Source organism: Mastigoproctus giganteus, chromosome 5 (assembly GCF_048544385.1).
Source record: "Mastigoproctus giganteus isolate SK-2022 chromosome 5, ASM4854438v1, whole genome shotgun sequence".
NCBI lineage: Eukaryota > Metazoa > Arthropoda > Arachnida > Uropygi > Thelyphonidae > Mastigoproctus > Mastigoproctus giganteus.
In genome coordinates, this window is record NC_143579.1 from 98132927 (window position 1) to 98152275 (window position 19349).

The 19349-nt window shown below is 39.0% G+C and overlaps 1 protein-coding gene across 1 annotated transcript in view; it reads left to right on the forward strand.

Annotated features, from left to right (window-relative positions):
- The first annotated feature begins 4838 nt into the window (after positions 1 to 4838).
- LOC150085579 (acid sphingomyelinase-like phosphodiesterase 3b) overlaps positions 4839 to 19349 on the forward strand; it is a 121927-nt gene continuing 107416 nt past the window's right edge. Inside the window, exons 1-2 of the mRNA XM_090374121.1 lie at positions 4839 to 5413; positions 18863 to 19079. Of these exons, the coding sequence (XP_090230247.1) occupies positions 5287 to 5413; positions 18863 to 19079 (344 nt within the window). The 5' untranslated portion in view covers positions 4839 to 5286. The remainder of the gene's footprint in view (positions 5414 to 18862; positions 19080 to 19349) is intronic.

Sequence of the window (19349 nt, forward strand, 5' to 3'; positions counted from 1 at the left end):
AGAGGATGCCTCTTCCTGTTCTACGTTAAGAAGTGTGCAGCAGAATTTAAACGAGGGAAGGAGGGCGTGAAATATGACCTACTCTGTGGAAGACCGGCAACGTATATCACTCTAGAAGTTATTTATGTGTGATGAGCGATAGTTGAGCGCCTTGGAATCTCATCTGAACGTGCATACCTCGAAATAAGAGAGATTCGGTGTTAAAAAATTCGGTGAAAAAGGTGTTAGCAAGATGGATCCAAAAGTTTTTTTTAGAAGATCAAAAAGGCACAAGAGTTATAAAGTCAATTGAGCATTTGAATCTTTCAGTCGATCCATCACTTCAAGCCAGAGTCAAACTGGTATCCAAATAGTGGAAACACAGCTCTTCTCCCTCTTTAAAGAGAGCCAAGTCGAATACTTCTGCTGGCAAGGTGATAGCGTTAGCTTTTTTTTTTTTTGGATGAAGGTGATGATGGACTGTTGATAGTAAGTACGTATATATTCATGTGTAGGGTGACGTTAGGGTGCAAAGAAAAACAGCAAAGACTTCTTTACTTATATAACTCTAGAAGGAAGGGGTTGAATCGGGTTGGTCCACTTGATATCGATGGTTCGACTGTTGACGATCCCGTTCAGATAGCTGACAAACTGAACGAGTATTTCATATCTACATTCACAGATGAGGAATCCTGTAGGGAAGTAGAAGACAGAAGCTTATTAAACTCTAACAGGTAGCTTAATAATTTTGTAATAACTGAGAGCAAAGTGGAGTAGAAATTTCTGAAGTTAAACATAAGAGAGGCACATCGGGTGGTTGTGATCTATCCAGTTTGTTAAAGGAGGCGGCAAAGGAAGTAACGAAACTCTTAGCCGTAATTATGAGAGCGTGCTTGGACTCAGAGGAGGTCCCCATGAACCGGAGATGTCCAAATGTAAATCCAATTCACAAAGTGTGATGAAAGGGTAACAGAAGTAATTACAGACCTGTTAGTTTAACTTCTGTTTCAGGGAAAAATAATGGAGTCACTAGTTAAAGAAGTATTGCAGGATCATCTAGGCAAGACTGCAGTAATAGTTCAAACACAGCATGGGTTTGTTAATGGGAAGTCTTGCCCCCACCAATTTGATTGAATACTATGATGTGGTCACAAAGGAACTGGAGGCAAAAAATAATTTTTATATCATATACTTCCATTTCAGGAAAGCTTTTCATATTGTTGCACATGGAAGAATGCTGTACAAATTGAAGCGGTATGGCATTAAGGGCAAGTTACTGCAATGGATAAAGGGATGATAGAGTGGGAGACGGCAGAGAGTGGTAATAAATGGACACTGCTCTACGTGGACTAATGTTATTAGTGTAGACTCCCAGGGTTTGGTGCTGGGCTCATTGTTGTTTTGTGTATTTATCAATGAAGGTATATCAGGCTTAATGTCCAAGTTTTCAGATGATAGAAAGGTTGGCAGTGTTGTTAATGATAGTAAAGACAGTATGCTACTGCAACAGGATCTAGAAACGTTAGTCAGATGGGCTGAGAAGTGGCAAGTGAAGTTTAACATTGGCAAATGCAAAGTACTGCATATGGGTAGCAGTAACCCCAGGGAAACGTACTAAATGTGTGGTACTACACTGACAGTGGTAGAGAATTAAAAAGACCTGGGGGGTGATTGTGCAGTAAGATATGAAGTTTTCTGAGGGCTACCAGAGCAGGACATCGGGTCTTGTCAATGATATACAGGAATTTTGCTAGTTGCGATAAGGAGGTGATTATCCCTTTGTACAAGGCAGTGGTCAGGCCGAGCCTTGAGTACTGCATACAGATCTGGCGGCGTCGTTTTAGGAAGGTTGTAGATTTGCTAGAACGAGTACAGAGAATGGCAACAGGTATGGAAACACACACACACACACACACACACACACACACACACACACACACACACACACACACACACACACACACTCAATCCTGCAACCACTCAAGGTCAGGCCGCATCTTGAGTACTGCATACAGGTCTGGAAGCCTCATTTTAAGAAGGATGTAGAGCTGTTGGAATGAGTACAGAGAAGGGCAACAAGCTTAGTGAATGGAACGAAGGGTTGCTCTTACGAAGAAAGGCTTAAGTTTTGCAGTTTACAGTGTCTGGATACTAGGTGATCTGATTGAGGTATATAAAGCCTTGACTGGTTTGAGCATTCTCAATGCTCATGGGATTTTTCCTCTTGCTGAGAATAATCACCTGAGAGGGCATAATTCAAATTGAGGAAAGACAGTTGTAGAATAGATGTGCAGAAGATTGCCTTTATCTAGCGGGTAGTTCATTGGTGGAACAAACTTCCATCTTTTGTTGTGGAAGTTGATAGCCTAAATAAATTTAAGGCTGAACTGGACATGTATTTGGAACGAACGGAGGGGTGAAATGAGAATGGTTTTTTTTTTTTTTTTTTTTTTCTTTGGCTGATGCTGCATAAGTTTGCTTTCTTGCATCGTATGCCTCTACTAATGCTAATGCTAATAAACCGGATATAACAGTTATATTCAAATTGTTATTAAACACAACAATAGCTGTCTTTGGTTTAACAGCTGTAGGTAATGGCATTAGCTTTTTTTCGGATGATAGTGACGATGGAGTTTTACTAGTTGGTTTTCATCCAAAAGGCTATCCGTCACAAGGGCATATTACGCAGACCTTGTGAGGGTCTTGCGTGAACACATTAAAGACAAAAGCGAAGTAAAACTTAGCAAAGGAGACTGGTCCCACCACGATAACGCGCTGCTCATAAGTCTGTCATTGCCATTGATGCACTGCATGAGTTTGCTCCGAAGTCTTGTAAGTGAAGGCCAGAATTCATGGGATACCTGGTTCTTGGACAACGCGACCTGTCACCCCTCGCGCTAGTGGACGAACTCACTGCTTGGCAGGTATATAGGTGCACTGCATTCACGTGACGGTAATTCGATCTCAGTATGGATAAACGTCGTGAGTTAACCGAATTTCAAAGAGGGATGAAAGTGGGTCCCCGACGCATTGGTCACTTTATCGCGGAGCGGTGGTACAGAAATTGCACTGCCCCCGTTCGACAGTATCAAGAATGTATCTGGAACACGCTATATCCAGAATAACAGCACATCGTGGACAGCGCTGTGTGTGGAGAAAGGTGATGGATGAATGTGGCTGTCGACGTCAGCCAACCGGGAGTGATAGTGACATAAATCACCGCCGACTTCAACAAGGTAAGTGCGAGAAACGTATCCACCAATACCATCATTAGCCGCCGACTTACCAGAGTACCATTTCTAACACCACAGCACAGGATTCTACGCCTTAACTGGGCAAAAGAACATCGGCACTGGACCTTGGATGATTGGAGATGGGTCTCCTGGCCCGATGAGTTCCGTTTCCAGTTATTTCGAGCAGACGGAGGGTGCGTATCTGGCGGAAACGGCACGACGCTATGCACCCGTCATGTCAACAAGAAACTGTACAGGCAGGTGGACGGTCAGCAATGTTCTCGGGCGTGTTCAACTGACAGGTTGGGATCTTTGGTATGCCTAGCTCTAGACGCATTTCTGAATGGTCCACGTTACGTGTCCATACTTATTATTATTATTATTATTAGCCATATGGTGCAAGGAAGCCTGAGGCTTATGCTACCCTAGGCAAAAAAAATTCAGAATTACCCTGAGAGAGAGAAAGTAGAAGGGGAATCACCAAGAAAGAGAAGAATGATGATAACCAGCTCAGGACTCTGGGTGTGCCAAGCCCATAGTCACCAGATGTGAGCCCTGGGGTTAATTTGCAGACCATCTGCATCCCTTCATAGTCGTTGTGCATCCACAGGGCAATGGACTCTTCTAGTAGGGCAATATGCCTCCCCACAGGGCAATGGACTCTTCTAGTAGGACAATGTGCGTCCCAACAGGGTAATGGACTCTTCCTGCAGGACAATGTGCCTCCCCACAGGGCAATGGACTCTTCTAGTAGGACAATGTACGTCCCCACAGGGTAATGGACTCTTCTAGCAGGACAATGTGCCTCTCCACAGAGCCATGGTGACTAAAACATGGTTCGAAGAGCATTCCGCAGATTTTACCACCATGGAATGGCCTCTCCGTTTACCGGACATGAACCCTGTGGAGCCTCTTTGGGATGCTGTGGAACAGTCCGCTCGATCTCCACCCAGGAATGCGACGTAATTATGGAAGTGGTGCAGCAAGCATGAATGAATATACCTGTTGAACGCTGCAGTGGATACATTCATGAGGCCGAAGAGAATATTTTCTTCGCAATTGGAATGAACGCCTTGAAGCCCAGGTCGCAAAAGTTTATTGTAACTTATGCTCAGGAGTGGAACTATGGAATCTTATACTACTTCGGTCGTTTTTTGCTTTACCGTAGTGTCATTTTTAGTTATATTGCGATACTGCTCAAAACTACTCATGCCAAAAACTTTTCAAACACCCTTCGCCATTGACCTTCTCCATTAACTACATGACCTTCGTCATTGACTAAGTCTGTCTCTGTGCTTTCTGCCGTTCTGGTCAGTCATCTGTCATTCACATCCGATGACTGAAACAAAAAGACTTTTTTACATTTCGTATGAGAGGACAGTGACGCTGACCTCTGCGTTATCCACAAGGATAACGAGCCGGTCAGTATTATTTTCAGCACGCTATATTTTTAATACCTTCTTCCATCAGTCAATGTTTTCTTCTACTCAAAATGATTCGTATATCCTAATATAATAGTACTATTGTTTGAATTATTAAGGAAAATAATTCATGCTCATTAGTGTATCTGTTAGTTCCCATTGCTAACCACCATGTGTATAATGAATGACCTATGAGAAAAATTTATGCAACTTCTTCGTATCCATTTATTTCTGATCGCGGGTGCATGTGAAGTGTTTGGAATGCGATTTTAGTTTTGTTAGTCGATGTCATTTTGTCAACGATGTTTAGTGGCTGTTGTACCCAAATATTCCCAATTGTGCAGGTGCTTGTTAAGTGCACAGAGTACTAAGATATTAAGTACGAAGTACTCTACTATGTTACTGTTGTGTGGTTAAGTGTTTGGTCGGGAAAGTCCTTTTGATTTTGTTCATCGATGTGATTTCGAGACGATGATTGCACGGTGATGTTCTTCAAGAGAACGCTAATCAAGAGATAACGATAAAGTGATTTACAGCATTGCCGAACTGTCATTCAGGCCAAGTGGACATTCCACTTGGAATATCAGTTTTAATGTTGCGATGTAGCATGTTTTGGAATAGATAAACGAATTTAGGTTCCATATGTGTAACTAATGCTTCGGAGTGGAACTATGGGATCTGATACCACTTTGGTCGTTTTTTGCTTTACCGTAGTGTCATTTTTAACGATGTTAAATTGTGATACTACTGGAAAACGAGATGTACATAACGATTTAATTGGTGGGTATAAAAAATGTGCTTCGTGCATATATATATATATATGTGTGTGTGTGTATGTATATACGAATTATTACTTTAAAAAATATTTTTCATTTGGATTTATTTACTTTTTATGTGTTATTATTCCATTGGCCCAAACCAGGGAAAGAAATCTCACTAAGTGTTTTTAATTTAAAGAAGAATTGCGAGATCACCTTTAACAGGACCGAAATTATAAAGAAATCACAGCAATCTATAATCTGTTGGGTCACTGTACACCTTTCCTATATTCAGATGTACAGACATCAATCAAAGAACATACTAACAAGTAACAACTCTATGGACGGATTAAAAATCATTTATGTCGAATATCTGTATGTTTTAACTTTTCGTAGGCCTGGGCATGGTGTCAGTAACAGACAGACCACTCCACTGACACTTCGGCAGGTCAAGTGGACCTGCACATGTCGAGCAAATAATATTTTCTGAAATTTAAATTATTCTAATACAACGAAAATTTGGGCTTTACCGATTTATGCATACTGTGATTTATGAAGGTGCATGCTTAACTACTGACTCCAATTTTTCCCTGGAACAGAACTCAACCTTACATATTTATGTGCTGTGGCTATTAAATAATAGGACCTTTTTAAAATGAAATAACGAAATATTTTGTATCTTACAAGTTATCCCCTTCAAAATAATTGCCTTGGGCTTACACACACAGTTTCATACATTTCTTCCAAGCACAGAAACATTTCTTTAAGCCCTCTTTACACCTTGGTTGGTTTTTTTTCAGAATGTCTTCAGTGGACTGAAAATGGATTCCTTTAAGTACACTTTTCAGTTTAGGGAAAAGGAAAAAGTCACAAAGGTCAGGCAAGTAGGGTACATGTTCCAATAGAGGGATTTGTTTTTTGGTCAGAAACAGGAAATCAAAGAGCACATCATGTGCTGGAGCATCGTCTGGTTGGAGCATCCAATCATCTTTCCACAATTCAAGTCTCTTCCTTTCAATTTTTTTCACACAGCCTTGTCACAATAATAAGAATTAGAATAAGTAGCGACCTGGAGCGAGGGGTGCTGGGGTTTTCAGTGACTGATGGCAGTCATCGGGAAACAGGTGGGTATATAGGATGGGTCAGGGTAACTAGGAATAGGTGCATGTATGCTTGCATGTATACCAATGCTAGAAGTATAGTAAATAAATTTGATGAATTTGAAGTGTTGGTCAAGACATCAAAGGCAGATATTGTTGGGAGATCAGACGTGGTGTCACACTGATATTAGGAATGCAGAATTGGAATTTGGGGAGTACAATGTGTACAGAAAGGATAGACAGGATAGGATTGTTTGTTTGTTATTTGGTTTTTAGGAGCATTAGCAACTAAGACCATATTGTTCCGGGGATATCTGGTGGTCATTCACTGACCTTTCCACATCCTCCATATTTGATGGGCATGGGCTCGAACCCTGAGCTAATCAAGAAGCACGTGCTACACACTGCTGCTCTTGCCCACTTCGCTCTGGAGAGGCCACAGCATAGGAAGAGAAGAGGTGTCATGCTGTTAATTAAGAAAAACAAAATCAAAAGAAGTGCATGCAGTTGATATAGATGAACAGTGCACTGTTGAATCAGCTTGGTGTGACATAAGCACTGTGAAAGCAAAAATAAGAGTAGGAGTGTGTTATAGGCCTAATGACTCGAAGGAGTACAATGAACAATTGTACAGAGAAATAGAGTGGGCTAGTAAATCAGCATGCCTTATAATGGGGGATTTTAACTTCCCAGATATTGACTGGAACTTGTGGGTTGGTCACTCACACACTAGTAAGACTTTTGTGGATTTATTGGATGATTGTTTTCTGCAGCAGTATGTTCGAGAGGCAACCAGAGAGGGTAATACTCTTGATCTGGTTATCAGCAGTGATCATTCATCTATTAAGAATTTCCAGATAAAGGAACCACTAGGTGGCAGTGATCACAGTGTACTGATGCGGGATTTAGTTAAAGATATTACTATCAGGGGTAAAGGAAAGGATTTTTGCTTCCGTAAAGGTGAGTACAGTGGTCTCAGACAGTTTTTAAATTCTGTACAGTGGGATCAACTGACTATGTTACCAACAGTAAATTCTAAGTGGGAAGCAGTCAAGGAATTAATCGGGGAAGCTACTAAAAGTTTCATACATATTAAGAAATATTGTTCAAGGTTTAGGCCAATGGTTATCAAATGAGCTAATGAGACTCGTGACAGAGAAGAAACATGCATGGGATGCATATAAATTATCAAGCGACTCAGAAGCCTATGGCAGATATAAGCTAGTCTGTAATCAGGTCACAAAGGAGGTTGGCCGACCGGGCTAGCCAGGTGGGTAAAGTGCCTGCCTGGCAACCCAAAGGTCGCGGGTTCGATTCCCGCCTCGGGCTTGGATCAAAGTACTGCAAAAACCTTGGGAGGTGCACTATGGCCACAGAAGCCGATGCCAACAACTACCAAACCAAAAAAAAAACAAAGGAGGTTAGGCAGGCGAAGGCAGATTACGGGAAATCTTTGGTAAAGGATGCTAAGAAAAACAGAAATTATTTCTTTACTTATATAAACTGTAATAGGAAGGGGATGAATCTGATTGGTCCACTTGATATTGAAGGTTCGACTGTTGATGATTCTGCTCAGATAGCAAACAAATTGAATGAGTATTTTGCATCTACATTCACACATGAGGAGTTATTAAGGTTTGAAAATGGCAGAAGGTTATCAAATTGTAGCAGGGTGCTTAATGATTTTGTAATAATTGAGAGCAAAGTGGAGGAGAAATTGTTGAAGTTAAACATAAGAAAGGCACCTGGGGTGGATGGGATCTATCCGGTTATATTAAAGGAGGCAGCAAAGCAACTAAGCAAACCCTTAGCCATAATTATGAGAGCATCCTTGGAATCAGGGGAGGTCCTCACGGACTGGAGATGTGCAAATGTATCCCCAATTCACAAAGGTGAAGCGAAGGGTAACACGAGTAATTACAGACCAGTTAGTTTAACTTCTGTTCTGGGTAAAATAATGGAGTCACTGGTTAAAGATGCATTGCTAGACAAGACTGCAGCAATAATTCAGACACAGCATGGATTTTGTTAAGGGAAAGTCTTGTCTGACAAATTTGATAGGATATTATGATGTGGTTACAAAGGAACTGGATGCAAAAAATAATTTTGATATCATATATTTGGTTTTCAGGAAAGCTTTTGACACTGTTGCGCATGGAAGACTATTGTACAAATTGGAGCAGAATGGTATTAAGGGTAAGTTGCTACAATGTATAAAAGGATGGTTGAGTGGGAGAAGACAGAGGGTGATAATCAATGGGTGCTGCTATTCGTGGACTAATGTTATTAGTGGGGTCCCACAGGGTTCGGTGTTGGGTCCACCGTTGTTTTGTATATTTATCAATAATATTGATGAAGGTATATCAGGCTTAGTGTTGAAGTTTGCAGATGATACAAAGGTTGGCAGGGTTGTTAATGACAGTAATGGCAGTGTGCTACTGCAACAGGATCTAGAAAATTTGGGCAGATGGGCTAAGAAGTGGCAGCTGAAGTTTAACCTTGACAAACCCAAAGTACTGCACATGGGTAGAAGTAGCTCCAGAGAAACGTACCAACTATATGGTACTACACTTAAGGAGGTAGAAAATGAAAAAGACCTGGGAGTAATTGTGCAGTTAGATATGGAGTTTTCTGAGCAATGCAGTCAGGCTGCCAGGGCAGGTCATGCGGTTTTGTCAATGATATATAGGAATTTTGCTAGCAGGGAAAAGGAGGTGATTGTCCCTCTGTATAAGGCAATGGTCAGGCCAGTCCTTGAGTACTGCATACAGGTCTGGAGGCCTCATTTAAGGAAGGATGTAGATTTGCTTGAGCATGTACAGAGAAGGGCAACAAGATTGGTGAGGGGAATGAAGGATCCTTTTACCAAGAGAGGCTTAAGTTCTGCAAATTGCAATGGCTGGAGACTAGGCACCTGCGCGGTGATCTGATTGAGGTGTATAAGGCCTTGAATGGGTTGAGCATGCTGAATTCTGATGAGATCCTTCCACTTGTTCGGATTACAAACCTAAGGGGGCATAAATTCAAATTAAGAAAACACATGTAGAACAGATGTGCGGAAATTTGCCTTTAGCCAGCAGGTGGTTAATTGCTGGAACAAACTTCCATCTGTCATTGTGGAAGTTGATAGGTTAAATAAATTTAAGGAGGAACTGGACAGGCATTTGGAGGGAATGGTTTGTTTTTTTTTGGCTGATGCTGCATAAGTTTTTTTTGACTTTATGATTTCCTTGACTTTATGAAGATAATCACACAATATCAGAGATTCCAAAAGGTTTATATGATAATATTTAAAAATAACTAAATGCACATGGCATAATACTTAAGAGTTTAATATCTATATAATATCGGTGTAGATACAGCATAGATAAATAACTCTTAAGGAACTACGATGGTAGTTAGTGTGGGAAGCATTATTTGCTCTGTATCTTCTCATATTGTGCTCTTCCTTTATAACGAGTTGCCATGATATCAGTAGTAGTAGTAGTAGTAGTAGTGGCATGTGATGCAAGAAAGCAAGTATATAAGCTTATGCAGCATCAACCAAAAAAAAAAAAAAAAAAAAAAATCACACCATTCCCTCCAAATGCCTGTCCAGTTCCTCCTTAAATTTATTCAACCCATCAACTTCCACAACGACAGATGGAAGTTTGTTCCAGCAATTAACCACCTGCTGGCTAAAGGAAAATTTCCGCACATCTATTCTATATCTGTCTTTTCTTAATTTGAATTTATGCCCCCTTAGGTTCGTAATCTGTACAAGTGGAAGGATCCCATCAGAATTCAGCGTGAAAGCCTTATACACCTCAATCAGATCACAGCGCAGGTGCCTAGTCTCCAGCCACTGCAATTTGCAGAACTTTAGCCTCTCTTGGTATGAGGATCCCTTCATTGCCCTCACCAATCTTGTTGCCCTTCTCTGTACACACTCAAGCAAATTGACATCGTTCCTAAAATGAGGCCTCCAGACCTGTACGCAGTACTCAAGGCGTGGCCTGACCATTGTCTTATACAGAGGGACAATCACCTCCTTTTCCCTGCTAGCAAAATTCCTATATATCATTGACAATACCCCATGACCTGCCCTGGCACACCCTGTCTGCATTGCTCAGAAAACTTCATATCTGACTGCACAATTACTCCCAGGTCTTTTTCATTTTCTACCACCTTAAGTGTAGTACCACACAGTTGGTACTTTTCTCTCGGGTTACTTTGTGGGGGGTGGTAAAAGTGTTTTATTTCATGTCTCTTCTTTTTTTTTATTAATTTATATTTATTTATTTATATATTTATATATCCTCTTATAAACCCCTCCCACTTTTACACCTGACTTGATTGATTTCAGAAAATCCCAGACTCACGGGGACCTCAATTATATTAGGTATTCTTCCACTGGACTGGCTGAGTTTTGGAATGACAGACACACACATGAATGTATTATATAACATTGTTTATTGACATATCATATATAAGAAAACTTGCAATAACATTTAACTGAATACAATATTTAGTTGGAGACTTGTTATCTCACTAATGTTTAAATGTGTATATATCGTGATATCAAATAAATCATTTCACCAACAATTATCCAATTCTAATACATATTCTTATATATTATAACATTGTGTCTCTTCATGTTCTACATAGGCTTCGATAGGTCATGGTATTCACCTCACACAATCTCTCGCTCTCTACTCCTAAACAGTCCGTATAAATGAACAACCAACTATCAGCCAATGAGCTGGCTAACAAATTCATTAAGAGTTCGTTTTTCCAAAATTGTAAGGAAAGTACATTTATTCAATCAAACATTTCCTTATATCCAGGTTAACAGTCAACATTAATCAACCAAATTAAATAGTACCCTTCCAATCAATTAATCCACAACTCCTTAATAGCCTACCTGTTTAATCAATTCCTACTCCAATCAGATATATTCACCATAAATCAACATTCACAATAATTCAAAATTCAACTTTTAACTCTACACTAGTTAGGAAACCTTTACCCAATCGTTAACAATTCTTAATTACTTAATAGGTCATTTCTTTCTATCAAACATTAATACAGAACTTCACTTCCAATTATAGACTACTTACACCTTAATTACATTACTCTTATGCCACCCTCTAGGCTGATTATCTTTCTTTATGTATTACATTAGTACACTTATATATATATTTATCACTTTGACATCCCTCCTTAACTATATAGCATTATCCTATAGTCCTTCCCTTACTAATTTAGGTTCATTTATTCTCAGAAAACTTCCTAACACTTACGTGATTTACTGGGCTTTTCTCCTTGCTCGGTTTACTTTCCTATCTGCCTTAGGTCATCCATCCGGGGATCATGGTAATCTTTCTGATGTTTCCCTACCGGGTACTACGCGGCTGGATTTAATTCAGGATCCTATATTCTTTCTTAGTCAGCATTTTTTCGTGGACTGAGGTGCTTTCTGAGTAGGCCAGTCGCTCGACAGCTCATTTGATTAAACTTTACCTCTAGAATTCTCAGAGTGTGTTTCTCCTTTCTCCCTCCATACTGCTTCAATATCTACAAGTGAACATTCCTTCCTACTCTAGTCTTACCTAGAGTTCTTATCACAATTCTCCCGCTACTACTTCCATCTGCCCCAGGACTGCATCCACCACCCAAACTAGATCACGACTCTTTCCGAATCACCCCAAAACAAAACTCCTCGAATCTGCTCAGTATCAATCTTTTTTCAGACCCTTCTCTACGTTCTCTCAAAAATCCCTCTGCTTTCTTCCTGGCCAATCGTTGACTTCCACCTCCTTTCCTTCGTGATTCTTATTCGTCTCCTTTCATTTCCGTGGGCGTGTTTTTTCATCCTTTATGTCCGAACTTTCGTTGGTCTAGAAATTTCGGGATCATTCTAGATGGTAAAGCGTAAGTTCCGGTCAACTAAGAGAGTTTCAGGTCTTCTTTGTGACCTCACACTCACATCCATTACTACGTCGCCCACACTTGCTAGAGTCGCACCGTGAAATTTTTAAGAGGGCCACTTCCGCACTCAGTGCCCTTTCTATAGAGTATATGCTCCTGTCTTAAGTGGGATTTGTTTCGGTCCATTATAATTACTACTCACTAAGGAATCCTTTACAACCGAGATATAACTAACTGGGAGTGTCTGGAATAACCTTCGAATTCCAGTGTTTCCTAACCCATGATATTTGAGCTGAAAACTAACTATTTACACTACAATTAATTTTCCCAATATTTAACAAAACTTTATTAAATTATTGTAAGGATGGGTCCTTACAACTTCTCCCCACATGCAGTACTTTGCATTTGTGAAGGTTAAACTTCAGTTGCCACTTCTTAGTCCATCTGCCCAAATTATCTAGATCCTGTTGCAGTAGCACACTACCATTACTGTCATTAACAACCCTGCCAACCTTTGTATCATCTGCAAACTTCGACACTAAGCCTTATATACCTTCATCAATATCATTGATAAATATACAAAACAACAGTGGACCCAACACCGAACCCTGTGGTACTCCACTAATAACATTAGTCCACGAAGAACGGCACCCATTGATTACCACCCTGTCTTCTCCCACTTAACCATATTGCATTACCTCGAATAAGTAATGCTTTCCATTTAGTTGTTTTTAAATATTATCATATAAACCTTTTGGCATCTCTCATATTGTGTGTTTATGTTCATAACTGGGTTGTCATGTCTGCAATACCAGGGTACCTGCCCACCCACCGATGATAGGCCAATAGCTTTGAAATGGTCCCGTCCTGGTGGTGGTGGTACTCACTGAGAATTAGTAACAATGGTCCTCTCTATTAGTGAAGCATTACTTATTCAAGGTTGTGCAATACCATGGCACTCGTTGTGAAGGAGGAGCACAATATGAGATAGAGAGCAAATAATGCCTCCCACACTAACTACCATCGTAGTTCCTTAAGAATTATCTATGGTGTATTGACACCGATATTATATAGCTATTTTCTAAAGAAAATGATTTCAAGATGTTTGTTTTGCCTAAATGATTTCCAGGAATATTTTAGTTCCATAACTCAAGGAGTACCTGTTAGGTAAAAAAAAAACCTCTTTAATTACAAAAGATCAATGACAAATAAGTACAGATTTGACATTCAAGACAGTGTTGGCATGATAGTTGAAACAAGTTGATGCGTAAAACTTAAAATATGAAAAAAAAAAAAATTAATGCAAGTTTACGTGCACTGTTTAGGTAATCATCATTGATAATTACCTGAACTTATGATTGCATAATTGATGATTATGCAATCATCATTGATACAATCCAATGAAGTGTTACAACTTCAGATATTTAATACGCTTAATGCAGAAGCTGTGTGACTTTATGAAGAAATTTGGCAAGTTGAGGACTTAGCATCAGTAGAGGCACATGATGTTAGGAAGCAAGCTTATACAGCATCAGCCAAAAAAAAAAAAAAAAAACTCCCATTTCACTCCCCCATTTGTTCCAAATACCTAGAACAAATGGAGTGGTGATAAATTTCCATGTCACCCATTAATTTATATCTCTATCTATCTCTCTATCATAAGCTTCCTTGTCACCCATTAATTTATATCTATTCCATGCATTTTTCTTCTTTGCCACGTCTCATTAATTAATCTGAATCCATTTAGGCCTAAACCTTGAACAATATTTCTTAGTTGGTATGTAAAGCCTAGTAGCATTCCAAGATTAATTCTTTGAATGCTTCCCATTTTGAATTTGCTATTGGTAACATCATCAGTTGGTCCCACCATATAGAATTTAAATACTGTCTCAGACCATCGTAGTCACCTTTACGAAAGCAACAACACTTCCCTTTACTCCTGATGGTAGTTACCTTGTTGAGTAAATCCCACTACAGCACAGTGATCACTGCCACCTAGTGGTTCCTTTATCTGCAGATTCTTAATGCATGAAGAATCACTACTGATAATCAAATTGATAGTATTACTCCCTCTAGTTGCCTCCCGAACATGCTGATGTGGAAAACAATCATCCAATAAATCGACAAAAGCCTTGCTAAGTGTGTGAGTGACCAACTCACAAATTCCAGTCAATATCTGGGAAATTAAAATACCCCATTATAAGACACTCTGATTTACTGGCCCACTCTATTTCCCTGTACAGTTTCTTATTATACTCATCAGAGTCATTAGGCCTATAGTACGCTCCTACTCTCAATTTTGATCTCCCATGCTTATGTCACACCAAACTGACTCACTCTGCACTGACCAGCGATGTCGACTGGCTTCACTTCTTTGGATTTTGTGTGTTTTAATAGCATAACCCCTCCTCCCTTCCTATCCTGGCTATCCTTTCTATAGACGTTGTACTCCCCAAATTCCAGTCCTGCATTCCTTTTATCTGTGTGACACCACGTCTCTGATATCCGCCTTTGATGCTTTGAGCAATACCTCAGATTCATCAAATTTATTAACCAAACTCCTAGCATTGGTGTACACTCAAGTATACCTTCACTTGTTCCTATTCTTAGCTACTCTAACACAACCCATATGTTTACTTGTACTGCAATGACTCCCAGCACTCTGAAATATCCTGCATCTTGTTTTCCAGGCTTCTGCTCATTCCAATAGAAGCATGTGGACATGTGTTTTTGTAATTGGCGGCTCCTAGAACGTTAGTTCAACTCCGCCTCGTATCTCTGTGAAGAACAGTATCACTACAAATGGGCCAGATATGTGTGTGATGAAGGTTTGTGTGTATTATGTTTGTTCTGTTGTTCTGTTCTGGCCGCTTAGCTACCCAGAAGCATCAGTCACCTGGACAGATGATTCTGGGTACTCGTCCACACCACGGGAAGGTGGGCCAGTCTCAGCTAATCACGTACTGTCTCAATACGAGACTCTGATCCATCTGATGTTGCCAAAAGGTGGGCCAGATTCCTCTAGGGGCCCACTCCAGAGGAGAGAAAAAAAAAAAAAAAAAAGAAACATATATTTATTTTGATTTTCGCGTGGTGTAAAAGAAAGGGAAAAAAAAATGATATCACTGTAAAATGCAAAACAAAAAAAAAAAAAAAAAAAAAAAGTGACAGCAACCCTGAAGAACGCAAAAAAAAAAAAAAACCAACCATGTGACTGATTGTAGAACGTGAAGAGAAAAAAATAGTAATAAGAATTAAATAAATAAAATAAATTAAATAAATAATTAATAAAATAAAATAAAATAAAATAAATAAATAAAAAAAAAACCATGTGACTGATTGTAGAACACGAAGAGAAAAAAAAAAAAATATATATATATATATATATATATATATATACACACGTATATATCTATAAAAAAAAAAAGAGGGGGGGAAGAGAAAGAGAGAGAGAGATGTTTTCCTTCCTGAGCACAGGCTGCAGAAACAAGCTCCACAGCCCATGCAGCAGGATGGGGGGGGAAATACATGGTCGGTTTCAGTTCATTGCTGGGTCCTCGATGTTTGCCACTGGGGGCCTGTTAATCCTTCTTCTGCGCCTAAAGACTTCAGCTGAGTAGGTTTGCAGTGCAGGGAGGTTGTTAGGGTTCTGTAGGAAAAGCTCTAGATGCTCACCAGAGATCTGTGTACAGCTGACAAGGTTGTGTCTCAGATCAGCATACGCAATGCACTCGAATAGTACATGCCACCAGTTCTCTTTGGCTCCACAATGGCAGAGATCTGTTGGGTGGAGACCCAGATGGTGTAATTTTTCATGGATCTGTGTCCGGTAATTAGGGATGATGTTTCTAGTGAAGGGGTGAACCAAGACTGTACAGATTTAGTAGCAGTGTAGGTTACATCAGGTAGGAATCTTTTTGTGACAATCCAATAGAAGCAGTGCAAGGATCACCTCTGCCAGCGGCTACTGTTAATCTATTAGTCTTTGTATACCCACAAGCTAGCAGTTTTCCGACCCGCCTAACACTGCCTTGATAGCATCAGCAATTATTCTTGCACCCTTTCTATTTAAGTGTATCCCATCCCTGTAGAAGCAGTCTCTCCTGTTAACAAGTACAGACCAGGCTGAAAAAAATTCCACCTCTTGAGGCTTGCACTGTCTTTCCAGGGCTGATTGATCGACAAGGCTCATCATATACTCCTTCCTATTGTGTCTGGGCAGAATTGCAGACACTTTCAAATTCATCCCTAATTCACGGCTTTTTTTCAACAGTGACCTGTATTAAGTAATTCTGCCGGTCTCCTACTCTTAATATCATTAGTGCCAACGTGTACAACTATATATCACCTTTTGTGCCCTTAAAAGATGATATCTGCTCTATAATGTCATCAACCTCTGTCCCTGGCAGACATACCCTATCCTTTTTACAAAGCATGTTCCCCCTTTCCCTGACAGTAGAGTCACCAACAACTTCTGGTTCCTGTGGGACCAGCGCATTCTGCCTTGGGGATTGCCGCTGTGTTGCGTGATGACCAAGTGCAAGCTCTGGCATTGGTGGCGGCAGCTGAGAGCTTGATGGGCCCCCTCAATTTAGATCCTTCGAGGGCATCCACCCTGTCCTTCAAACTCTCATATAGGCCCATAACAAGGCTGAGTTGTCACCTGATTTCTTTACACTCCTTGCATCGCACACACACAAAGACATCCCCCATGGCAATATCATGTCCCATACCTGATTGTTCCACAAACATCATGCAAGCAGTGCATTTTAAAAGGCTGTGATTCAGAGTTCAACTGGCCCCCTCAGTTCTCCTCTGAGCCACAGCACTCCCATTAGCTTGAGCCTTTCGCTCTGCTGCTCTGGTCTGAGTCATGATTTAGATTTAATTTCAATTTCAGTACAAAATTATAACCCTAAAGTTGTATCCCAACACAGTTATAACGCTATATATATTGTTCAGTATCAAGTATTATCTACGTGTTCCGTTTATATAACTTCCGTATCAAATTCTGTATTAATTAATTATGTTACGTTTGTAATCTAAGTTGTTATATGTATTTAGTTAAAAGTACAGTTTAATTGACAACGAAGTTTAACAAAATTAATAGATTTACTGATTAATATAGTATAGTATTATATACTGTACTATACTAACACTATGTAGTTCGGGATATAACGTTGTATCGTAATATTAGTAAATTAATAAGAGGAGTTTACCTCAATATAGTACGTGGAACACTTCCGTATGATACCCTCCAGAAATTAAAACGGAAAAAACGAAAAAATCGACAACTTACCAGTACATTAAAGTAAAATATAAATAATTAAAGTAAAATATAAATAATTAAATAATCAATTTAACACAATTCAAAATCAATTCAAAACAATTAAAATTCACATTAACGCAATTAAAAGAATCTAACGAAAATATTCAAAACGATTTTCCTTCCTGAAGCTGACAATGCTTTTCGACCGACTGTCGTGATCACAGGAATGAATTTTCATTTCGACCGACTGTCGTGATCACAGGAATGAATTTTCATTTCGACCGACTGTCGTGATCACAGGAATGAATTTTCATTCCTGTGATCACGACAGTCGGTCGAAAAGCATTGTCAGCTTCAGGAAGGAAAATCGTTTTGAATATTTTCGTTAGATTCTTTTAATTGCGTTAATGTGAATTTTAATTGTTTTGAATTGATTTTGAATTGTGTTAAATTGATTATTTAATTATTTATATTTTACTTTAATGTACCGGTAAGTTGTCGGTTTTTTCCGTTTTAATTTCTGGAGGGTATCATACGGAAGTGTTCCACGTACTATATTGAGGTAAACTCCTCTTATTAATTTACTAATATTATTATCAACGTAGAACATATTGAGTATTACAGCTCTGATTCATACTAACGTTGTATCGTATAACAATGGCGGCAAGTTACGAACTGTAAATCTACGGACACTTAAGTATTAATTAACTTCCAAATCTCGCTGTCTCATTTCAGAATAAGCTAACAATCCTGACTAGGTCTATAAGCTACTTATACAAAATAATTTGATGTAACAATTGGTCAATAAAGCGGCTAAATATGGCTAAAAAACTTCTTGTTCAGCAGAGCTGCAACTTTAGAAATTAAAGGCAGGTTATGCTCCACTCCGGTTTAAGTGGTCATTATTTCACCAATTTCCAGAACTTCTGGATTTCTCTATCAGAATTTCAAAGTTCTTGTTGACCTTAGGAAGTTGAAACATTTTTTTCTAATAGACAATGTATATACATTTACTGAAAGTTTGATCTCTTTCTTTTAATGAAATCATGACATTACAGAAGTTATTTCCATCTTTTTCCTATTTTCATAGTTATTGCTTTTGGGAAAGAGGAAGGCATATTTTTATTTAATATTTAATTCTTTCAGCATTATATTCTAATTCAAATGATGAAAAATCTCTTATATATTATAGGAACATTTTGGCATATTACTGATATTCACTGGGATAAGAAATATTCAGAGTATGGAGATGTAAATGAAATGTGTCATAGTTCACCAAAAGAATTGGATATCCATAGTAATGGGTTCTATGGAAATTATAATTGTGATTCCCCATGGAGTCTTGTCCAGTCTGCCGTAAGAGCCATGAAGGAGTTTGAGCCAAATCCAGATTTTATTATTTGGACAGGGTAAGAAAACTTCTGTAATACTTACCAGTAATTTTATTTATGAATATTTAATATAATATATAATAATATGGTATATGGTTATGTTATGAATAGTTGGGTATATACTCATAAACGTATTGCACTGCAAATAAATAGCATGAAATGGACGAAGTCTTTAAACAAAGGCAGTGATTTCTCTAATTGAAATGCTGTTTCCATAATATTTTTACAATATGGAAATCTAAAGAAGCAGCAGTTTTTTTTTTTACAAGAAATATGCTATTTATTTAC